Source organism: Schistocerca serialis, chromosome 2 (assembly GCF_023864345.2).
Source record: "Schistocerca serialis cubense isolate TAMUIC-IGC-003099 chromosome 2, iqSchSeri2.2, whole genome shotgun sequence".
Classification (NCBI taxonomy): domain Eukaryota; kingdom Metazoa; phylum Arthropoda; class Insecta; order Orthoptera; family Acrididae; genus Schistocerca; species Schistocerca serialis.
This window is the reverse complement of record NC_064639.1, coordinates 707,110,330-707,136,727: the sequence shown is the minus strand read 5'-3', so window position 1 is coordinate 707,136,727 and position 26,398 is coordinate 707,110,330. Positions and strand designations below refer to the sequence as shown.

At 39.3% G+C, this 26,398-nt stretch overlaps 1 protein-coding gene across 1 annotated transcript in view; it reads right to left on the bottom strand.

Annotated features, from left to right (window-relative positions):
* Positions 1–26,398, bottom strand: part of LOC126457868 (myosin heavy chain, non-muscle-like) — a 285,711-nt gene that overhangs the window by 74,438 nt on the left and 184,875 nt on the right. The window contains 5 exon segments of the mRNA XM_050094524.1: positions 1,394–1,540; positions 1,779–1,941; positions 2,032–2,124; positions 13,033–13,056; positions 14,617–14,744. Coding sequence (XP_049950481.1) covers positions 1,394–1,540; positions 1,779–1,941; positions 2,032–2,124; positions 13,033–13,056; positions 14,617–14,744 — 555 coding nt within the window.

Below are 26,398 nucleotides of genomic sequence, written 5' to 3'. Positions count from 1 at the left end.
GCCAGTAATCTTCTCCTTTATGAGCATCAAATACTAATGACCAAATTTTCTTACATTACCAGAGCTCTGAATCAATGTTCATCTCACTAACACCTTGAATGACTTCAGCTTTGCAGTCAAGTTATAGGACCATTGCACACCAAATTTTGGGACATAAGAAGTACATCACAATGTCAATATATTCTCAGATATTTTAAAAATATAAAAAAAAAATTAAAAACAGGGGGAAATGGAAAGTGAAAGAGGAAGGGGGAGAAATCTCATTTCTTATATGCAAAGGCAACTTAATAGGAATTTCACTTTCATCAAGACCACTACACATCAGCGACATTGATATCAAACTTAGACCTGGGGCACAATATATGACACTCAAGCTGTAGTGGACATCTGCATATGTTCACGTAACATTCCTCACACTTTTCTAATAATCCCAGAGGTATCAACATACATACACATCTGTGAATGTCAACTACAACTCTATTCATATCTGTTACCATCATCTGTCTTCACAATGAAAGACAAAACATTGGAAGGACGAAGCATTTTTCCACTTCTGTGGTATTTAATTTGTTGGTACACAATTAGTTTCTGCCTTTTAGGCCACATTAATGAAGTAGAAAAATGTGTCATATGCAGAAAATTATTTGCTTATGGCCTAAAAGGTAGAAAATAGTCATGTGGTAATAAAGCAAATACAGAAGAAGTTGGAAAATGTCATTTCTCTTAATAGATTTCTTGCCATGGTACCACTATGAAGGAAATAAAATACTGGTATCAAATAGTGGGAGAAAAGTAGAGTCATCTGGCTGTAGATTAAGGATACACAGAACCAATTACCTGCTAATAGTTACAGTTGTCTTCTTGCTACATTTTCCTTGCTATATGATCACATTCAAGTTCCAAGGGTGGTCGAAACAAACCAGTTAATATAAATGTAAAACACAACTCACAGATTAGGGCTTAGGCCTGTTTCGAGTAACCTACTCTTTCCTACAAGGTTGTGTATGGAGTGATCTGTGATTGTGGGACATGAGATCAGCATTTTTCCAACCCTCCCAGCATTTACTGCCAGTAGAGGACTCTTCACGATTCACACAGCTCCTCATTTTGCCTTACAAGGATGAAGTGGATCCTGTACTGGAGTTCCCTTACCTAAAAAGAACTCTGAGGAAGTACATAAAAAATAAATAAATAAATAAAATTTGAGGTGGTACTGGAAATCGAACCCATGTCCTTCCGCACCGAAGGCAGCAACACTAACCATTCGGCAATAGAGGCAGTCTAAACCAGTTAATTTATGGTTTTATTTCACCATACACAAAAAGAGCACTTGTGGGAAGCATTTTGTGTTTTTATGTGGTAAGGTAGGGAAGAAAAAATGGCAGAAACCAACCTGAAAAATCTTCAGGTGTAAGCCCCATTATACTCATGGCCTTGCAAGTGGCTTGAAACTCTGCCACATCATCAACTCCAGGTACTGGTAAGTGTCCCCCACTTGAGAGAAATGTATACAATTTAGGATCTTCCAGGATGAATTCCTCTGTAACAAACATGCTTAAGTCACGTTCTCAAGTTACTTATCACTTACACTCTCAATAACAGAAAACAAATGTAATGATTAATCTAGTGTAACAGCTGCAATTCAACAAACATTTTCAGTGTATCTGCATATAATTGTTTGGTACTATTGATAACAAATCATGGCTAACAATATATACCCCTCTAACATGTCACCGACAGTGTGTACAACTGAACATTTACAATAAAATGTAACTTACTTCTCTGTTCTGGGGAAGCACCCATTAACAGCTGATAAAATATGTGGAATGTCCTCTCATCCTTAGCTTGACGAATTGCTCTTGATTTCTCAAGTAAATAGGTTTCAATATTAGCTCCAGCAATGTAACCAGATGCATCGAAATTTATCCTGATGAATTTCCCCTATAAAATTTAATATACTGTGTCAAACACTTCACTATTTTTGAAAGTTTATGTTCTAGTAACTGAAAATCTTGTAAATGAGGCACTTACAAATCTGGAAGAGTTGTCATTCTTTACAGTCTTTGCATTTCCAAATGCTTCAAGAATTGGATTCGCCTGGAGTAACTGCTGTTCTAGCTCTCCCTGGAAAATTAAATGTCTAATGTTGTTATATGAATAGATAGAAGAACATTATTAGTGAAAATGCTACTAAAGATCGTTACCTACCGCAAAATTTGAATTCAACTATGTTTGCATGAAATAAAGGATAATACAGAATTAATAACATTTTGACACTTCTTTTGGATTACTTTTTAATTTTAGTGCAAATTTTTAAATGTGGAGAGTCCTGACTTAAGTAAACAACATGCATGTTTTTTCAGTGAATTAAAAGGAAACTGTTGGAAAAAATCAGATCACAGTGGGCAGAGATTTGTACAATTTTCCGATCATGCAATGTTTTTTTTTTTTTTTTTTTTTTTTTTTAGTGAGATTTTCTATTTACTCCTCCAGTTCCATCATGCTGAGAGGAAATAATTTGCTTTTACATGCTTAAACTACACAAACAGAAGTTCTATAAGAAAGCACATCTTACATTTCCCTAAAATGTTACAGTAAAAGTTTCCATAAGAGTTAGAATTTCTTCTGTTTTTGCATGCTGTATGCATTCATCAAATTGACCAATCATAGTTGAATCAAATTAATTTAATATGAAACAGACTGAAGATCTACAGAATCACAACCAAAGAAGTGAAACTTGTTTCATGCTTAGTGTCACGTCCTCTAGTATGAAATTGATTGTATTTAATTTAGTGCCCAACGGACAATACTGGCAGTTTACAAGAATTTTTGTCTTCTGTCTTAACAGCTTTCTTCTTTTACAGTTTCACATACCATTTCATTATACACTGCCATAGTTAATTCAAAGCAATGGCTTTAGATATCCCAATAGTTTCATATAACCAATATTTAATGATTTTTGTTCCTCAAATGTCTTTAAAATGTGCCAAAAATAAAGAATGTAAATAGTAAAATTGATGGTCTATCATTTTCTGTGATTGTTTTCCCCTTTAAAGAGCTTACTAAATATTTAACTTCTTCAGTTTTCTCCTGTTATCCAGAAGGAGGTATGCTGACTCTTATTACTTGATAACATTTATGTTTAACTTCATGAGCTCAACCCCTTCCTACTAAATTAACAAAATGATTTTCACAGCTATGACTTGAAAAATCCATTGATTTTTTACTTTAACTAAAAACAATGCAATACTCTAAAAGCAATTACACTGAACCATCACAAACAACTTTAACGTTTTCTTTTATCTCTACTCTAATTGAATTTTGCCTCAATTTTTTATCTAGTTTTCATATTACAATATTTTCTTTTGTCAAGTGCATTATAACTTTGGAGCACTGTAGGTGGTGTGTAACTGGTACCAGAGAGTCCTGTGATCTTCCACAGCTGATGTAAATGATGTCAGTGAAATAGAGCACATCTGAAAATTGGTTGTACAGAGTAAGTGGAGTTAAGATGGGTCGACGTGGAGTAATGAAATAAAGACAAAAAGAATGTGTTTGGATGTTAGGCCATGAGTAAGTACATTGTGAAATGGCTTCCAGATTTGTTTGTGTACCAATGCAGACTGTCCAATGTTTCGACAAGGAATAGCGTACCACTTGCAGCCACATGAAATGGTTTGCGAACAGTTGCCCGTTAACAGATCACAGCCAATAGGGACTAGAGATGTGTCACGCATTATTAATAACAATCTGGTTCTAACCCAAGAGAAACTGCAACTATTAGTGAATGCAAGTCCGTCTCCACCAGTTTCCAAGCTGACAATGCAGAGGACATTTGGAGTCACAAATTGCCAGTACTCCCAGCAGCACATAAAGCTGCACATCTTCAAAGGCCAAACAATGCAGGAAATGTCTGGAGGCATGTAGCGTGTTTGCCAAAGTTGCAAATTTGCCTCTTTTCAAATGATGTGAGGTGTCGGGAACACTGAAATCCCAGCCAAATGTGGCATCTAACCTGCAGTATTTGGAGGCAGATGGTGGTTCTGTATGTTTTGTGAATGGTGTTCTTAGCATGACTTGGGCCTATTATTCAGGTTACTGAGAACACGTGTTGCCCTTTCTTCTCTCCCTTCGTGATGAACATGCTGTGGGCACTCCCATCTTCCACAATGACAACAGCCACATTCACAGGATTGTATGCATACATTCCGGGTTTGACAAACACTCAGCCACCCTGTTGCCCCTTAAATGGCCCACTAAATTCTCCAGTATTAATCACACAGAAAATGTCTGGGGCTATCTAGCAAAGCAGGTGAAACATAGCAGTCAACGTACTCGCAATTAGTAACTATATGGCATCTTAACAGTGAGTCATTTCAGCTGGATATGGAGTGCCTAACGAAACTAATAGACTCACTCTCACCAAATTGTGCCTACTACCAAAGAAAGAGGTTAACACATTATTAGTGTGATAACTCCTAGAAGTGTATAATTTTTTGCACCTTGTGCTTATATGACCATACCACCCTGACAGTTTATCTCAAACCGAATATACATGTTTTGTCAACTCAAACTGTGACAAAAAAGGTGTCTTTGTGGAAAGGTCTGGAAAAGGTCTGAAAATTTGCTCACTTATATTTTATTGTGTGCTTACTAAGAATGTCAATTTTACCACCTTTAAATTTCCCTAGAAATTCAAAAACTGCAAAAAACAAAAACCCATTTCCTTCCAATTTCTTGCTCATAGCTTCATGTTTCTTTTTCTTCCCCCCCCCCCCCCCCCCCCTCTTCGTAAATACTAGAATCAAGCACAATTTAATACTCTCATTTTCATTCTAACCATTTTCTTTGTTCGACGCACTATTTTCAATCGATCAATAATGATACTGCCTGCACTCTTTTCTGCCACACCACCATCGTTTCTTACTGTCCCTACCTCACTTTCACAAGGCCTCGTTAGCCTTGACCTTCTGTGCAACAGTTTGCTTGTTTTGAAAGAAGTTTTGAAAAAAATGGGGTTAGATGTGTGTTATTTGTGACAGTGCTTTGGAGAGGAAGTGCAATGACTGAAGTGAAATAAAAAGGCTTCAAACATTTTGAAAAACAAATTTGACAATGAAGGATGGGAAAGGCATTCATCTCAAGGAAAAACTGCCAGTAACAGGTTACTAAAAACTGCCAGTAAAAAATGTCACAGACAATATATATTAAAAAAATAAAAAGTTGTAAACTGCCCATATAAAAGAGGGTTCCACACTGACATCAGGCCCAACAGTTACACTGCCCTTTATCTGTTATTTCAATCAAAACTAGTAGTTCTGTGTGGCCTGGTAATACAGGGTAGTTGCTGCACGACAAAAGTCAATTTTCCAAGGCTAAATCATTTGATACACAGTGTATGGAGAATAAAAGCAGATAAAAATTTACAAGAACTAGCTGAGGAACTCCATGGCATATTGGATGAACATTTCAACCAGTTTCTGAATCAGTACCTACTGCCTTACAGAATTCCCTTTTGTACATGGAAAAACCATCATAGTTGACCGCAGAATGAAGACATAGCAATACATTCTTTTCGGGGTTGAAAAACTCCAGATACCTGTGCTGATACCGTTTTTCCTTGAAAATAATGATGAGGACTGTCAATTTCTTTGAACAAATTAATGAACAAGACAGAAGGTGACAAAAAAAAAAAAAAAAAAAAAAAAAAAAAAAGAAAAGAAAAAAAAAAAAAAAGAAAGTGAAATCTGGTTTCTTAATGTATATGGGTTGGTGGTTACAAGTATGATTGTATGTGCCAACTGTACACTTCAGTAGTAAATGCTAAAATATTACTCGGTGATGGGTATACCAGCAGACAATTTTCTTCACATGAAGAGGAAGATCTTCAAACAGCACAGATAGCAGCCGTAATTATTGTCTAAACTATATGGTTCAAGGTTTCGACCAATATGCAATACCCACATCCATTACCTTCAAACTACCGTATGGTGTGTGGTACAGTGTATCTTGTACCATTACTAGTTATTCCTTTCACTGTTCCACACACAAAGTAGAGCCAGGGACAAACCATTAGCTGTATGCCTCCACACAAACTCTAATTTCTCTTATCTTTGTGGTCCTTGTGTGAGATGTATGTTAGCAGCAGCAGAATCATTCTGTAGTCTGCTTCAAATGTAATGTTCTCTAAATTTTCTCAATGGAGTTCCATGAAAAGAACATCTTTTTCTCTCCAGGGATTCCTATTTGAATTCACAAAGCTTCTCTTTAACACTCACATCATGATCGGATCTACTGGTAAAAAAATTTAGCTGCACACTTCTGAAGGCTTCAATGTCTTCCTATACTCCAACCTGGTGGGGATCCCAACACTAACAGTACTCAAGAATATGTCACACTAGTGTTCTATACAATGCCACCTTTATAGGTAAACCACAATTTCCTAAAATTTACCCAAAAAAACGAAAGTCAATATTTCACCTTACATAGTACCATCCTTATGTGCTCAATCCATTTCATATCACTTTGTGACATTATACTAGGATATTTAATCAACATGATTGTCTCAAGCAGCAGGCTAGTGATGCTGTATTCGAACATTACAGAATTTTTTTCCTACTCATTTGACCTAACATATCTCTGCATTTAGACCAACCTGTTGTTTGTCATGTCAATTAGAAATTTGGTCTGATAAGTAAGTCATCCTGCATCTTCCTACAGTCACTCAACAATGACACCTTCCCTATACCACAGAATGATGAGCAAGCAGCCACAGATTGCTGCTTACCCTGCCCATTAGATTCATTAGACTGATTTCTTGCTTATTGGGTTATGTGAAACACTGTCTATCAGGTGACAATTTACAGTCTTCAGTACTTGAAAGACCATACATGGGATTCAATGGAAACAGCCACACCAAACATGCTCCAGGCTATATGGAACAAGTTGAAATATCTGAAACTTTGTCATTCCACAATGGGGTTTCATATTCATTCAGGAAAGAACTTTAGCAGAGATCTTTTGCAACATTATGAACTTTAAACCATAAAATAAATAGTTAATTTATGTTGGATATCTTCCTTCCAAACAGTCTGTATAAACATTCAGTCGCATACAGTACTTCATCCCCCAAACTTACTGCACTGCCCCATTATGTTTGAGCAGTTTTTAATTTTTTTAAATAGTGTACAGAGAAGCCAATCTAAGGTATGAAGTATTAGTCCTCTAAGAAGGCACAAATCATCAATTATTACGAAAATAGAGGATGTGTTAAATATTAGTACCGATTTTGCAACGCCAAGGTACAATTACAGACTTTGTCACTTCAATAAACAAATGCAATTTAAGTGCACTAATTACATGACATTCATTCAGATGAAAATTATACTTAATATAGTCTTCTTTAATTTAGCACAGAGTGAATCACTCACAATGCATGCTTTTCAGATTGTGAGCAAACAAATGGGAACACTGGAATTGCTGTCATAATCGTCATAATCCTGAAGTTGTGTGTTCTAACCCCAAATTCAAGTGCAATAATTCCAAGAATATACTGTATAATTTTTGTGAATCCTTAGGATAAAAATATAGAATCTAGCGAATTGACTGTGATCCCAAAATCACCTGTACACCGAAAACTTCACCAGATCTCAAGGTAATTGAACTGTAAACTCATGACCCAACTAAACAATAAACAGAAATTTTATCCCGCAAATGAGAAATGAATTTCACAACATGCTGACAAACTTGGGATTCAGGTGACCGTTTGAAAATAATTACAATGACCAGCAGAAAACTTAACATGGCTAAGTAATTAACATGGGCAAGCATCCCCTGACACCACATCATGCAGGAAACCATAAGAACAACCTGTATTTTTAAGACTATGTGCTATGAGCAAGATCATCCCAACAAGCAACAAGTAGTTTGGTTTGGTCACACCAGAAACTGGTAGAATAGCTGCACAGAGAAAGAGGAGTAATACAAGAATGGGTGTGCAGCTGTGATTGATGAGAACAAAGACATACCTTGGAGGGGCACAACTGATTATTCTTTTTTTGTCACTGTTCATTAGAGACCCCTGTTCTAAAAATCTGCTTAGTTCAATTGTTCCAGACAACAGCTATCCCAACCAGCCAGCAGTTTATGGGTGGATAAGGTTCAGTCTTCCAGACACTGAGATGTCATCCAACATCCTGACATTCTGCTGCACATACTAAGGCCTAAATCAAAGTCTGATGTGTCTGCAAATCCCATCCGCCTTTCTTAAGTGTCCTGAAATTATGGAGGCTCCATAGTTGGTCTTATTTACTTCATTCTGTCATTATTGTGCCAGTGCATTTTAAGCTGCTTTTGTATCATCAGTAGCACCAGTCCACAATAAATGCAAAATGATAACTTCCAGCTTGTGCGAGGCTGCAGTCCTAGTTCATTTCAATTTCACTTAAGACTCCGGGATTCAATGTACTATTTTACTTCACAGCTGCCAGAAATTTGAATTGTTTGTGATTAGTATGTACATGTCCTCCCCTCTGGTGTCCAAAGCATTTAAATTTCACTACCCTCAAGACTAAATATTTTATTGGCACCCAATGGCAAAATGTTTGTTGGCATGAAAAAAAGTTTTGCAACACCCTCATGACTTGCTCAGTGTGTTTTCATTCTTTTTATTTTTTTTATATGAGACACTCTTCCTCAACTGGATACTACATTTTGGATGTAACCAGGATGCCTGTGTCAACACAACAGTCTCCACACAATTAATTTGGCCTTTAAGCATGGCATTTATTATGAACAGAAGTACCATGGGCATCCGCAAAAAATTTTCCAGGGAGGACAAGATTCAAAGCTGTCAGTTTTGACGTAACTAATTTGGTAAGCTCGAGAATGCGTCACCCCAAAGAAATACATTTGAAACATTCACAAATCATTGTATCCCAAAAGATAGAATTTTTTAAATAGATTTCCTTTACAACTGAAAAATAAGAATATTTGAAAAGTATATACAAAGTATATTTTTTATGCTTTTAATATGAATATGGATGCCACACTTTCGATTCAACGATCTTAAATTACATCCTCTTATCTTTACATACAGGGCATCCAATGAGATAGGAAATAAAGCTAGAACTCATTGAGAAACATTATTTCTTCATACTCCTACAACGTTAGATTGAAACTAAAATTAAAAATCTGAAATAGGTAAAGAAAGTCAGAATTGCTGTGATGATCACAGTGAATATCAACGAAGAGGAACTAAACTTTAAATAAGGAAATTAACTTTAAAAAGGTTTATTTAACTTCAATGCCATCTGTAACACTTTGCTTATAAAACCTCACTCCTGCTCATGTTAATGGATTCATTACATTAGTTGCATAATTTCTATTTTTATTGTTGACTGACAGTAATAAGGTTCAACAATACGTTTTGAAACTACATTTTTTTTGTTTTGGTTAGATAATGTGTAACCCATGGACAATATATGACTACATGCACATGTGACACCTCAATCAATTTTTACAACCTAGTATTGCACCAAAGTGTAGTTTTTCCAGTTTGATACACAACTCGGCAGCTTGCCAGCTGGAATGCAGAATTCGTAGTTCTGAGACTGTTTGTGGTGCTATGTTGCACACTCAGATGTTGAGAAAGTCCAAACTATGGAGAGCACATTTTTCTACTTTAAAATTTCACACTTCTTTTCCTCTCTTTTAGACAGACAATGGTATGTGGTTTTTTCAATGGATGTGTTTGTGTCTATAGATTAAGTACAGATGTACACACCTCCAGTATAGCATGGCTGTCTTCTTTCAATTGTACTACAATATGTAGCACAGTTGTGTAAAAGAAAATGTAGAATCAGCAAGCAAACATGGGCTTTCCTTGTTCACAGGTAAACGCTAAACTACTGACACGATTCCATCATGCAGTAATTGCACTCTTTTATGAGAATTGCGGAGGGATGACTGGCTCATATGTGGCTGCTACAGTTATGAAGTGTTGGGAACTGACAATTGAATCTGTGAGTCAGGATGCTGAACCAGCTTTTTTCTACAGCATTGGAAGGGCTGAACAAGAAAATGACTAAGAAATTGAAGACCTTATTTTGGCACAGTTCTGTAAAGATCTGCATCCATCTTGGCTGTAGAAAAGCACCAAAACCACAACCACACCAAGGAACTGGCATTATTTCCTGTAAACAGAGTGGAACTAAGGAACTCCCAGATATATAATATTTACTCAAGCAGCAATATTTCCCTTTGTAGACAATGGCTGCTGCAAATTTGAGAGAATTCTGCATTGAATAAAAATCCATTACCCACATTCCAGGAGGCGGCATGTGCCGCTGCCCTCCCTGTCTGTCTTGTGGATGCCAATGAGAAGTACAAACCCCCTGGCAGCAAGGTGTGCGACAAAGCTGAACAACGGAATGCCTGGAATAGAACCCCAATCAATGGTGTCAGTTACCTTCAACAACCAGTGCAGAGCTTGTCTTACACCTGATGGTCATTGATGAGTGTCAAGACAACCATGTATCAGTTTACGTCTCCAGCCAACACTCCCACATACTAAGCAGCAAGGTCGGTCAGTCATGTTTTGGGCCAGTATCATTACCATAAAGGGTGATTTTAGAGTAGCACAGTGTTTGAAAATGATCATTCCAACTATTGTATATTCCTACAGTACATTCTGTAAAGGGTTAGTCTTCCCAGACAATAAGAAACGAGCACACTACGCCCATCCCATGAACACCTCCATGAGGCATAAATCAACTGAATGGAATTGCCTAAAGTACCTGCTGATATGAAATTAGCATACCTGGAGCCATCTGTAACTTGCAGCATTTTGTCAGAACACTCCCTCCTACACGGGTTAGTGAGTTTCCGCAGCAATGTCTGTAGCACAGTGTGATATCCAAATGCCAAGAAACCTCAAAGTAAAATAATTTTAGTTTCATAAGGTTTATTTGTTCCTTCTCTCCTCACTTCGAATTCACAGACAGGCATGTGGCAAAAAAATGTTTTTTGGGGCTTACCTCAATGTAACACCACTTTGATAATTCCCTTGAACAACATTGTTGAACAACATTGTAAGCAGTTCTTGGCGCAAGTTTCTAAACTGAACACAAAAGGGTGAATGTAACTGACTCCAACTATCATATAGACCAATCATTTTGTGGGATCATTTATGATATTGTCCAGTTTGATAAAGTTGATCAAAACTTGGTTCCGTCAACTATAATGATTTTCTATATAAGAGACCACCTGCAACATGTTAGCTGTGAATCAATTTAATATGAAAATGCACAAAATATTTATCTGTCCACTTCACATACCTTTTGTTAACACTGCACAATATCACTTTTCTTCTTTGAACCAATGTAATAGCATTTAGCAAATGTAACGGTCATTTTAAACTACAATAGCATAGTAACACTTAGGGGCAGAGTGCAACTGTATTTGGAGAAGAGTTCTGTCCTCATTTAAAATGCATTCAGTAGTAAATTTCGTAAAGCCTTCAAACATGAACATAAATGCTTTGAGAACATTTTTCATTTCCATGATATCAACATTACAATATTGTCTATGAAGACATTATCTTTTACTTGGAAGTAAATTTCAAGACAGCTGGAATGAATTATGCCAACAAATGCTCACATCATCTAACAGAAGCACACTTTAAAACTGTGTACTGGACCATGACTAACAATCTCCTAGGCAGTAACTAAGCCATTTTTCCATAATAACCCTTCTTCCAGAAATGGTAATCCAGCCAAGGTACACAGAAGAACTTCTCTGAAGTTTGAAAGGTAGGAGATGAGATCTTGGAGGAAGTAAGGGTGTGATAGCACTAGTGATTTGTGCTTGAACAACTCAGTCAGTAGAGCATTTGCTAGTGACAGTCGAAGGTCTCAGGTTCAAATCCCAGTCCTGCATACAGGGAATCTACCACAAGGTTTCAAATCAGTGCACACTCCACTGCAGAACAATTCTGAGAAGCACATCTGATTGGTCTGCATAATTCCCCTGTATGTCATTTATCCTCATTATTTGTGTGTTTTAAAGAAACAGTGACTCAGATGCTGGAAGAAGTGCAAGCAACTGGTCATCACTAAATTATTACATTGGGAACATTGCATTCAATGTAGGACTGATGCCATGAACTTTGTATTTTTCAGATCAACCAGCTAGACCTTTATCTCCTATTACACTGCCAACCCACTAATTGATAAAAATTAATTGCTGCTATATTACTCACAGGTGCAGATCTGCAATTCATGCCCAACACTTTCTGTGGATCACAAATTACTATACCTATTTATAATAATGGAATGAAAAATTCAAAATGTACATCCACTGTCGCTATGTGCCATGACTGATTCCCCCTCCCGTCCCCCAACGTCTCCTTGTGGCTCACCGCGCACTGTGTTTCTATAGTGAACACTATGAGGGCTAGTTTACTGTTAGGCAACAAAACCTGTAGCTTTTTGATGCAAGTGGTTGGTGAGTACTGGAGGGTTGCATTTATGTTGTTGTGTTCAATTCAGATTCCTGTTATGGAGTGTCGTACTTTCAAATTAGTTTTCACTCTGTATTATTCTTTGGAACTAGGATATGGACTATGTTTCAAGACAAATGTAATTGCAATGTTTCAGTGCTTGAAGTGCAACGGCACAGTTTCGAAAGATACTGTGTACTTATTCCAATAAAAATTTTTGTAACCCATAAAACATGCTACAAGCAAAGAATATGTACAAGAGCCAAATACTAAAGTACCCCTCAAAATTTTTTAACATCTGGATACTATCTGAGAATCTGGAAACAATTAGCACACGATACAAACCATCGTCAAAAGCCAACAGGAAACTGTACGTATTTCTATCTTTAAAAAACCATCTCACACATTAAGGGACTCTTTCTCAACCAATTACTATCTAGTCAACCAATTACTATCTACATATCATTTTTGTTGAATTAATGTCAGATGCGAAAATTATTGAAGAGACACCAGAGACAAAACACAGTACTTACAATGATGAGTGCTGGGCTCGGGACCTGCCGCATGCAGCAGCCGTATGCAACAGAAACATCGTACACATGCAGTCACTATTCCAATAGAAAACATGCAAGATGCTCTACATGTCCATTATTTATTTTATATTTTAGACAGAAATACTAAGCAAACTAAGAAAGAAAAAGATATGTTGCTAATTTTACGAAGCTCTACTGTTCAGTCAAAAAAAATTTAATTTTCTGTGAGCAAGAAACTACTGAGAAACTAAATTTTATGTTTCACCATAGTTCTGAACAAGACTGGAAAGTACTAAAATTTACTGTTACATTATAAACTTACTATGCTGTACATTGAATGCTCATAATAATGACACTGAGAATGTCTAAAATTCTAATTACACAGTTTACTAAATTCTAAACAGAAATTAGTTACTAAACTTATTTAACGTATATTTCTAAACTTTTTCACAACAACACATGTAGAGAAAAATTACAACATAAATCTTTATGATCTATCATGAGAGCGTACCCACACCTAAAGCAATTTTTATTTCTTGCCTCATTTCCTAACAAATGAAAATGGCATCTATTAGAGACACCAATTATGTAAAAACAAAAATAAAATAGGATAGACAGTCTGCCACCACAAAGAATTTTTTAAAGACCACATATGTAAACAACTATTTTTGTTTTAATGCCAATGCAGAAGCTTCTAATACAAGAGCTATGACAAACACATTCCCCACAATATAAAATTCTGCTTCTCATTCAATATAAATGAAAGTATTGGGAAACTCAACAGATGCCTTATGTTAAAACAGTTCACATATTTAATTGGAAGAAAGCAAAAGAAAGGGTCATTTTTTCTTTTAACTTAAAATATGACTGTTCTCATTACAAAGGTCTGTCATTTTACGCTTTTGTTCCTGGAGCAGAGAGCATAGTATTACTAATGTTTGTTTGAAATTTGGTAAACATCTGGAAAAGAACTATTAAATTAGCACTGACACTTCAATTTGAATAACCACCTAATCTTCTCGGAAATGTCATTTTAACTTTCAGAAAACTTTCAATTTGCAAAATCTTCAGATTCACGAAAAACGTACAGTCTATCATCATAAAGCTGAAATTCTGTACTGCATTTAACTGATACTATTACTGTTTATAGAGAGGTGGAACAGTTGACTCTGGACTGCATTCCACATACACCTTTCTAGGTGATATTGCAGATTCCTTAGCAGCACAAGTCCAACAAACAATAAAACTCTACATTAACTACTATTTTCAAAGGCCCCTCCCATGTGTGTAAAAGAAAGGCCACAGATCCCTCCTATGTGTGCACAAGAAGGTCAGACACCTCTCACAATAAAACCTTCAGCCACCTCCCAAAAGGAAACAAAAATTTTAAAAAATTGCCAAATTCTAGATCTCTCAAATAAATGGTATCGTGTAAATAGAGAAAGAAGATGCAGCACCACACCAACTTCTCAGGGGTTGATCAGCTAATCTGAAAACAGCAATCAGCAACGAAATGTACCACAAACTTCCAGGGCAGTCCAATTCCTCAGCTCCTTTGCACGCACTTGCAGCGTTCATACTCACAGTGTGTGGTGCTGAGCTCTTTGGCTTGGAGGCTGCTACATATGCCAGATACTGGATCACCTTCTTCGTATTTTCAGTCTTGCCAGCACCAGATTCTCCAGTACACAGGATTGATTGATCCTCGCGGTCTGGAACAGAAAGACATAAAATATAAAACACTCTTATAGAATAAGCTTTATTACGTGCAGAATTTTGCAATATGGAATGGACCTTCATGACAAATTCAAAACTATGAAGACTGCAGTCAGAGATCCAAGTGGTGGAGATCTGACTATCCTATTTTGCACACACTGTACAAAATATTTGCTTGTCAACCTGGATCTTTTGCTTGAGTAGAAAGACGTTTTTCAAAATTGCGGTGTACAAGACATGGCCAAGGTTACAATGGAGGAGGATCGACTTGATGGCTTAGCTCTGTCTAACACTCACTCTGACATAGATTGTTCTATTGACAATGTAATTAACCAATCTGCCAGGAAGAATAGGCACATGGAATTCATCATTTAAGGAAAAGAACCACAATTGTAACTTTTTGCTTCATAAGATGGCATTGTCTTCTGAATTTGTATAATCAGTTTAAATAAAAGTTTGCATGTGACTTATTTTTTATTATGGTAAAAGTAAAGGTAGCACAAGAAATCTTTAGCGCCCCCTCCTGGAGGTTTTTCTGTATCCGCCACTGCATGCAATGACATCATATACTGCCTATACACAGAATTTTGTCAGGTGCTAAAAATGAGGACTTCATTCAATACATGGTCATCCTATTAAGCGAAAATTTGCATTTCAAATAGCTGATAGCTACAGTATTCCTACACCACCAACTATTATATAATTCTAAGACCAGTACTGAAACCAATGTTTTCTAGGGCCATCTAATGAGGCAGTCAAGGTAGATATCTATAATGAAGGCCACAAATCTGAGAAATGGTAATTAAATTATTGCATCAAAACTGAATTACTATACGTTTTACTGATGTATAGCTTGGATCAGAAGGTTATCTTAAACTTTTACAGAATGCACACTTCAATTATGAGATTTGATGTACTTGAAAGGGAGGCAGTAGTTGAATATGAAGCCTATCCTCCACATTATACAGTTTGTATAAATTTTGAGCATTAAAGGAAACCAAAGAGAAATTTAAAAGTCGTGATGGCACCTAAGAGACGAAATTAGGTAACAGCAAGTGTTTATCTTTCTTTAAAAAATGTTTCACACTGGAAAACTAAATCTTTCATGAAATCCAAATGCAATTGTGCACCAAGCATGAAAATACAATTGAAAAAACCTTATGGTTTGCCAATGACTTAATTCTGCCAAAAATGGCAAATGGTTCTGAAGGGTAGTTAAATGGAGTGGATTTAGTCTAGATGTTATCTGGTAATGCAAACAAAAGTAAAACAAGGATTATTCAGTATTGTCTAATTAATTTATGTGATTCTCAGGGAATTTAATTAGAGAATAAGAAATTAAAAGCAATTGATGAGTTTCGCTGTCTGTGCAGGAAAATTGTTGACAATCTCATAAGCACTGAAACTTTTACATTGAAATGGAACTTGGATGAACATCAACAGAGAGAAGAATAGAAGCTTTTCAAATGTGACCTTGCAGAAGAACATTGATAATTAGAAGGGTCAATTGAGTACTGGTAACTAATGCAGAGGTACTGAATCGAACTGGAGACTAAGCAGCTTCATGCTACATTTTACTAAATGAAAGTGCAGGTTGATAGACCATGTTCCGAGGTATCAAGGAATACTTGATTTTGTAACAGAGGGAAATGTGTGGCCAACATTTCTAAAGGGAGACCAGGGCTTGACCGGAATAAACAGCGGATGTAGTCTGTCACAATTATGCAGAGATGAAGAAATCTGCACTGGGTATAAGCGTGCAGGGCTGAATGATACCTGACTACAGGGCTCCGAATCAAGGAACGAAGATGACGTTGGATGTCACTACAGATGGTCCACAAAATCTGACTGGATTATGATGGGCAAGGAAACAATCTCGGTATTTGCCTTATGCAATTTTGGGAAACAATGGAGAATCTAAATTTTGATGGGAGGACAGGAATTCGAAACATGTTCATTCTGAGTGTGCCAGCTTGGTTTGTATCGCAGTAAAAACATAACTAATTCAAGTCTTGTTTTCTTTACATAAACAGGATTACGTGGCAAACTAGCAAATTTCTTACAAGCAGGAGGATACATTTAGCTTCCAAATCACTGACAAAGTCTCGTGGCATCTGAAAATATCGGCCTTATGGCCTATGCTGTTAATTCACTTTTTATGTTTGATGTATAACTGCAACTCAAAAAGGGACCTAGTAAAGTAGCTGAAGACTACCATAGGGATGTCCAGATTTTTTTTTAACCGTACAATATAATCAAAATACCAAAAATGCACCAACTACATGGAACTACTTTGAAAAATGCGTGTAACATGATTAAATACATAAAACTGAGTTTAGAAAATTAACAGCCATGAATTATTGAACAGTTCTCAGTACGTGCATATCTGGGTTCCGGATATCTTTCAGCTGTGCGACCATTTAGACGTTGGAATTTTATTATGTCATCGGCAAATCTCAAAGTTTTTATTTATTCTCCCTGAACTTTAATTCCTACTCCAAATTTTTCTTTGACTTCCTTTATTGCTTCCTAATTTGTACATACTGAACAACATTGGGGATAGGCTACAAACCCTGTCTCACTCCCTTCTCAACCACTGGTTCCCTTTCACACCCCTCGACAGATAACGTCCGATTTCTGTACAAGTTGTAAAGTCTTTCGCTCCCTGTATTTTACCCCTTATACCTTCTGAATTTCACAGAGTACTCCAGTCAATGTTCCTACAGGCTTTCTCTACGCTTACAAATGCCATAAACATAGTTTAGCCTTTCCTTAATCTATCTTCTAAGAGAAGTCATAGGTTCATTACTGTCTCGCGTGCTCTCACATTTCTCTGGAATCCAAACTGATCTTCCCCGAAGTTGGCTTCTATCAAGTTTTTTCATTTTTCTGTAAAGAAATCGTGATAGTATTTTGCAACCATAACTTACTAAACTGAAAATTCAGTAATATTCACACCTTTCAGCACCTGCTTTCTTTGGAATTGAAATTATTATATTAGCCTTGAAGTCTGGGAGTATTACGCCCACCTCATAGATCTTGCACACCAGGTGAAGTAGTCCTGTCACGGCAGATGCTCCCAAGGCTACCAGTAGTTCTGACAGAATATTGTCTACTTCGGGGGCCTTGTTTTCACTGAGCTCTTCCTGTGCTCTGTCAAATTCTTCTCGTGGTATCTTATCTCCCAACTCCTCTTCATCTACTCCCCTTTTTATAATATTGCCTTCATGTCCATGTCCCTAGTAGACACACATTCAGCTTTCCCTTCTTTGCTTAGTACTGGTTTTCCATCAGAGCTCTTGATATTCATAAATCTGTTTCCCTTTTCTAAAAAAGGTTTCTTAATTTTTCTGTATGCAGTATCTATCTTTGCCCTACTGATGTACGCTGCTAAACCCTTATTTGTCCTCCAGCCATTCCTCCTTGGTCATTTTGCACTTCTTGTGCATCCATTTTTTAGACATTTGTATTCCTTGCCTGCTTCATTTGCTGCAATTTTATATTTTCTCCTTTTATCAATGAAATTCAATATCTCCTGTAATATCCAAGGATTTCTACTAGATATTGTTGTTTTACCTATCTGATCCTCTGTTGTCTTCATTGTTTCGTCTCTCAAAGCTATCCATTCACCTTGTACGTTATTCCTTTCCTATGTTATAGACAATCTTTGCCTAATGCTCTTTCTGAAACTCTCAGAAATCTCTGGTTCTTTCAGTTTATCAAGATCCTATCACCTTAATTTACTATATTTTTTTTTTAGTTAGTAGCCAATAAACTGCGGTCAGAGTACACATCTGTCCCTGTCACATCATTTAAAATCTGGCTCCGGAATCCCTGTCTTACCATTATTTAATCAGTCTGAAACCTTCCGGTGTTTCCAGATCTCTTTCACGTTTACACCCTCTAGTGCCAGCAATGATTGAATTATGTTCTGTGCAAAATTCTACCAGAGGGCTGCTGCTTTCTTTCCGTTCTCCCCCAGTTCAGATTGGCCCACTAATTTCCCTTCTCTTCCTTTTCCTACTGTCGAATTCAAGTCATTGCTATTTGGGCAGCAAAATAATTGGTGACAGCCGATGTAGGGATAATGTAAAGTAGATTCACAATAGCGAGAAAAGCGTTTCTGAAGAACAGATATTTGTTAACATGGAATATAATGGACGTAAGTGTTGGAAAGTCTTTTCTGAAGTTATTTGTCTGGATGTAGCGTGTATGGAAGAGAATCATGAACAACAAACCATTTTGATATGCTGAAGATCGGATGGGAGGATCGTGTAATTAATGATGAAGTACTGATTAGAACAGAGAAGAAAATAAATTTGTGGCACAACTTGCCTAAAAGAAGGGATCGGCTGTAGAACTCATTCTGACACATCAAGGGATCACCAATTTAATATCGATAGGAAGAATGTGTGAGGACGGGGGAGGGGGGAGGAAGGAGTCAGACCAAGAGATGAATACAACTAACAGACTCACAAGGATTTAGGTTGCAGTAGTCATTCGGAGATGAAGAGACTTGTACAGAACAGAGTAGCATGGAGGAATTTCATGAAACCAATCTTCGGACTGAAAACAACAATGATATAGTTAACAACCAGCGTTGTTTGTTACCTATAAACCTCCATTTTATCGAAGAAAATCATGTTGTTGGCCTCAATACTGTAGTTCTGTTTTAATACGTTAAATTATCTTCTAAACTACTGAAAATTCTCTCTCATACTTACAGCTGTCTTCCCCAATCTGTTAGTCACCTACCTCCATGCACGTTTTGTCTGCTGTCATACGATTTTTGTCACCTGATGATAGTAGCTGTCTAGCCCAGCTTGCCGAGTTTTGCATTACCATATTCGAGTTTGTGAGTTAGATTCCGGGTCCGTGTGTATATTTTTGTTTTCCAATTTTGATCTGTCAGATAATTCATAGTACACACTCTTCACATATCCTACAGTAACAGTTTTTTTTTCATTGTAACCGCCAAATATTGTCAGACAATTCAGTAATATTCCAGGAGAGTAATACTCAGTTAAAAACACGTAATCTCTCAGGATTTGTCAGCGCGATTGGTAAATAAAGTACTTCGGCGTGTACCTGCGAGTTGTTGCTTGAGTTTTATGCACAATATCTCGACGCCCGACACACATTGTTTGGAGTCTAGGCAGCGAGCACACGTAATAGCAAATCCGCAGCATATGTAGCAGCCGTGTTCTCAGTGGGTAGACTCCAATGTGTATCGGTAGTCGAAATACTGTGCATAAAACTGAAGTAACAACTCAGTGCCACACCCGAAGCACACCATTAATCAGTTAAAAATAATCTTTCACACACTGACAGGAAAATTGCAACCCCAAAAAATAATTAATGTACAGTAATGAAATTTAGTAAATACATTTGTCTTGGTAACGTATTTATGATATTAAAATTGCAAGCTCACAGATTAATCTAAGCGCGAGATAAGCCATTGCAAATCTGAAGTGCTGGTACATTAATAACTGATGTAACCGCCAGAATGTTGAATATAAGCATGCAAACGTGCATTCATTGTTTCGTACAGAAGCTGCATGTCAGTTTGAGAGATGGAGTTCTGTTGCATTCGGTCGGTCAATACGGGGATAGTTGTTAATGCTCGTTGTGGATGACGCTGGAATTTTCGTCCTATGATGTCCCATATGTACTCTACTGGAGACAGATCTGGTGATCGAGTGACCACTGTAGAGTATGTTTAATTACAACAGCAGTATGTGGGCGAGCGTTACGTTATTGGGAAACACTTCTTGAAAAGCTATTCGTAAGTGACAGCACAACAGGCTGAATCACCACACTGACGTACAAATTTGCAGTCAGGGTGTGCGGGATAATCACTAGAGAGCTCCAAGGAGTAGGTCCAGTGTGTTTAGCACACAGACCGGTCGGTTGTAGGTCCTCTGCTAGCCTCTTCCTAACCAACACGTGGTCATCACTAGCACCCTAGGCAGACCCAGATTTGACCAGACCTCCAATCTGCCCTCCACTGATCTCTAGCTTGACACCACTGAAGTCGCAAATGGCAGGGGTTGGGGTTCAGCGGAATGCACGCTACAGGGCATCTGGCTCGGAACTGTTCTTGAGGTAACCGATTTTTAACAGTTATGTCACAGTGGTGCCAACTGCTGCTCAGATTGCTGCTGCAGATGAGTACGATGTGCCAGGTTCCCATGCCAAACAAGACCGTCGTCCCTCTCGGTGGTGGCACAGGGTCGCCCGCAGCAGGTCGTCTTACGACCCTCAATTCTCGTGACCACCGCTGCCGGCAATCAGGTACAGTGGCTACATCCCTGCCAAGTCTCTGCAGTATCGCAGAAGAAACACCAGCTTCTTGTAGCTCTGTCACACGACCTCGTTCAAACTCAGTGAGCTGCTGATAATGTGGTCTTAGTCGACTAACACGGGCTCACCACGTCCAATCTCTAAGCTAACTAACGCTGTCGAAAGTCACTGTACCACACTGAGTAAGGCCGTTGTAATCAGTAACAGCATGTCTTTCACTTTACTCTCATTTCCATGCAAATATTAAATAATTGCAGCTGTTTTGCATAATACCTGCTATAATCTAAGAGGACATCATCATACCACACAATGTAAGAGTAGAAATGTTGAAAAAAATACAGCTGGACATACAGCTCTACTCACTGCTCTACCTCGGCAGCACTGTTACATTGCACTAAGGGAACGTATCAAACGCACGTGTGGTTACATGAAGCCACACTGCCTTTCTTTGACGTCCAATTTCTACCCAAAATACGTATGCAAGGGACGAAATTTTGTTAGATAAGCAAAGACTCACACTGTGGCATCCAAGGGGCATGAATTTTGGTTTACCCTGTAGAAGAGAACTTGACGTACTGCCTAAGTAGTCGTACCAATTCACGAATCCATTCCATAACATAACTCTCAACAGAAGCATAGCAGCTGTTAAGAGCACGTTATTTGCGATTTCCACCTGAATGAAGTGCAATCTCGCGAAGGTACGAATTGCTGCACATTTAAAAGCTTGTCTTGCCCTTCAAACTTTGATTCTTCAGCCTCTGAAACGGGGAAGTTAGCAGATTAGGGTTTATAATATCCCGTCGATGTGGATACCATTACAGACTACGCACAGACACAGGTTTGACAGGGACGGGTAAAAAAAATAGGCCGAGGTTTTCATATTTCTCCTTCCCCAAAGAAACATCGCGAAATTTGTATTAGTCGTTATAGGAAAACCAGGGGGAAGAAAAAACGAAAGGTCGAGCAACTACTCGAACCGCAAGCATCACGAAACCCATTATCTTACCGGTAACCAATGTGCCTTCTCACCCTGTTTACTCCTGAACTGACTTTTTAGGTTCGAATGATGCTCATACTAGCACGGTGAGTAACTGTTTGGAGTTCAGTTATCGCGCCCGATGCCTAGTGCAAATGGCCTAATAGCAAGACGTTTCTGCTGCAAGTGAAAAATATTTTGTCTGCGTCCAGTCCTGACAAATGATGAGAGCCTGGTGCCAGCCCTCTATCCCTGAGCCCAAACCGGGCACTGTTTTCCATTTCACTCTTTACTTATTCTGCCAACTGCACTCGCTTCAGAAATCGGCAAACACGATTGTTTTGATATTTGCAGCCTTCGCCTGATGTCTTTTTGCAGTGAACCTGGAAGTGCTTCTATGACGGTACTTCAATAACTGTAAGTTACCATTATGTAGATTAAGAAACTTCCACTGAATGCTGCACTACACTTTAAAGTGACACAATTGTATGTGACATATTTTTCAACACAGTCCCCAACTCTTTTAACGAAGGTCGAAACGTCCTACCGATTGCCCAATTCCACCCCGATAACAAATCTGCTTCTTGGTCACGGAGCCATTCTAGAACAGCTGTGTGGACTTCCGCATCACTGGAGAATCTCTTTCCCGCAGATGTTCTTTTAGTTTGCATTGTGGAAGGTTGGACTGTATAAATTATCAACGTGTGTGCGACCTTTGTCAAATTGATGACATGCTTTCACAACGGCTGAATGCCACATATACTGAGTATTTCAAGGCGAATCTGAGCGCAATTTAGACATTTCGCTCACAGGAATCTTAGTGTCCCGCGTTCTTCAACTAGAACGTTACCAGCTCGCGCGGCATTTCATTCCACACTGTGATACACGTGTTATTCGTACCGCAGCCGAACTGCATCTGTAAGATTCCGTTAACATGTACTCTCTTCTGACAATGCGAAACTCTTGTAACGCTGTGGTCTTGGTGTGAGAAGGGGGATGTGTGTGTTAACGTCTCGTCGACAATAAGATTATTAGAGACTGAGCATAAGCTCGGATTTGGGAAGGATGGAGAAGGAGCGTTTTTGGAGGAACCATCCCGGCGTTTGCTTAACCGATTTAGGGAAATCACGGAAAACCTAAATCAGGATGGCCAGACGCGGGTTTCAGACATCGTCGTCCCGGAAGTGTGTCCAGTGGGCTAGTTACTGCTCTACCCCGCCCGGGATGGTCTTGGCGTGGAACGACATGTGTGACTAACTTGCTGAAGATCCCGCGTACATACATACTCCGCAAGTCACCATACGGTGCATAGTAGAGAGTAACTTGTACCGCTGTCACAGTTGAGTCGGCGTAAGTTCATCCCTGACAGTTTCAATGAGCTTGGCGAGCCAGCTTCGCGCGCTGACGTCAACCAATACTGTACCGTCCTTTTGGAAACGTTTCTATGGAACGCCTCAGTGTTCTCACAGCTCTTCAGAAGGCTACTGTTTGAGACTGTTAGCGTTTCGCAACTGAAAGCTTGCAACAACGCTACTAGCTGTCAGGGAGCTTCTTACGCCGTCATTCCCTTTCATGTATTACCAAAAAACGGAGCGAGTGAAAATAATCAGTCTGTGACCTTCATGGTCCAGTCACAATGTGATCACCGTGTACGTTCCATGTCAACGTGCAATAATCACTCACAGACGGCACGTGGCAGCACTAGCAGTGGGTACGGAGCACGCGGAAAATAGTGCATTAGTTGTATTGCGGAAACAGAGCGATTTATGCGATTTATCTAACGTCCAAAATGGCATGATCATTCATTTTTGGGCCAAGGGTAGAAGCATTTCTGAAACAGCTAAGCTTGTAAGCTGTTCGTGTGCCATCGTGTTAAATATACCGTGCATGTCAAAATGGCGCTATCCAAAATCGGGGCCTCGGCAACCGTGCTGCACCACGCGTCATAGATGAAACGGGTGAACGACGGCTACGGTGATGTGTACGAGCGAACAGACGTGCAACTGTTTAGCAACTGACGTCCCAGATGAAGCAAGGGGCTACTAACAGTCTCTCCCTGACGACCATTCAGCGAACGTCTCTGTGTAATAGGTCTCCGCAGCTGGCGCCTGGTTCGTGCACCCATGAATCGATTTGTGGGGCGCTCAACTGCGCGGCAATCAGCATCCGTACGAAGTCCCAATTTTTTCACACTCCAATTTCTTTTTCAGTACAATCTAGCTACTATCACGAATGATGAGGATAATGATGCCGGGAATCGAGCCCCAGACCATGTGATACAGAGGTAGATCACGAGCTGCGAACTTCATGCACCCATACTGACTGCTGTTCATCAGTGAGGAAGGCTGGAATTTGTAGAACAATACCGCAAATGTACGTCAAGTGCCTTTTCAGATAAAGAGAGTTTTACGCTCCATCGGACACACGGTCGTCGGCGTGTACGGCGTGAAACGTCTGAAATAAAACACCCTGCCACCGTGAGGGACGCGATGGTCTGGCGATTGTTTTCGTGGCATTTCCTGGATGATGTCATTCTGGAAGGCATAGTGGATCAAACCAAGAATGATGCTATGCTTGGAGACCATGTCCATCCATACACGCAGTTTGTTTCCCTTTGCACGATGGCATCTACCAGCAGGACAATGCAATGTGTCGCACGTCTCGCAGTCTACATCCACTGTTCGGAGAGCGTCAGGATAAGTTTGCCGTACTCCCCTGGCCATCAAACTCACCGAATTTAAACCAAATCGAGAATCTGTGGGACCACCCCCGATTGAGCTGTTCGCTCCACGGGTCCTCAACCGAGGAACTACGGCACCTGGCCACGGTAGTGGAGTTGGTAATTTCTGGAACCTCACCAACACTCTTCCTGCACGTTTCGCAGTGGTCCACGCTGCAAAAGGTGGGGTTATTGAAGTATCTGGCAGTTGATTACATTAATGTGACTGGACAACGTACATGCTTCTGCATGAAGCCCTGATTTATCTTTCCTTCGTGGTCCTTACCAGAGATGTTATGTATGCGACAGTTGTATCATACTGTTGTCTGTTGCAAATGCGTCCGCAGCTCGTGGTCTTGCGGTAGCGTTCTCACTTCCTGCGCACGGGTTCCCGGGTTCGATTCCCGGCGAGGTCAGCGATTTCTCCTGCCTCGAGATGACTGGGTGTTGTTTTGTCGTTTGCATTATCATTTATCCCCATTACGGTCGGAGGAAGGCAATGGCAAACCACCTCCACAAGGACCGTGCCTAGTACGGCGGCGCGGGTCTCCCGCATCGTGTCCCCTACGCTCCTCGGAGTATGGGACATCATCATACATGTTGCAAATGCAGTTCTCAACAAATCATCCACAGTATTTCGCCATAAGAACGTCTTCCTCGCTCCAAGGATTTCTATTTTGAGTTCACGCAGCATTTCCGTAACACTGGTGTGTTGATCGCACCTATCAGTAACCAATCTAGCGGCACATCTGGATTTCATAGCATTATTTTCTTTCTTCCGACAAGGGTCAATTTCCTACTTATTAAGCCGTGGCCGGCTGTGCTAGATTTCTCGGTTGAGGACCCATGGCGTGAACCCATCGGGGTGGTCCCACAGATTCTCCACTGGTTTAAATCCGGGGAGTCTGGTGGCCGGGAAAGTACGGTATACTCAACCTGGTACTCTTCGAACCACGCCCGTACACGGCGAGCGGTGTGTCACGTTGCACTGTCCTGCTGATAGATGCCATCGTGCCGAGAAAAACAAAGATGACAGTGATGGTGGTGGTAGCGGCACCAGCAATTATGCCTCCTTTTAATCTCTTGTAAAATAGGACAATGGTTTCTCACATCACTTATTTACGAACGTAATTACACTCTTTTTCGGCAGATCACGTATTTGTGAGCGACACTGTGGTTATATTTTACTACGCACAACCACCTGCCACTGTGTCATCAAACTACAGCAATTTTAGAATCCAAGCACATCTGAAATCAAACATCAACGGCAGAAGGCTGCCTCGGCCGTCCTGAAACATCCATCTGCCTGTTGACTCTGTGGCTCGTTTACATTAAGGTCAATAAGGGGCGATATGTCCTTCCGCAAAAACAGCTGCTATGAATCGTTGCTCTATCTGAATACGCTTGTGTCGTTGCGTAACTGTGATTAATCAGCGAGGCACACATGGGTAGGAACTGCGGAATACGTCTGCGTTGCCCCGAGCGCAGATACACAATACTGCTAAGGAAGCCCGCTGCATACGCAACTGAGGGATGGATGGAGGGAGAGAGGGAGGGAGGAGTGGTGGGGAATATAATTTTAAAGACGCGTTTCCTAATCATTTAGGCTGCCCACATGTTATGTTTGATTACTTGCTATTAGCGTTTTTCCC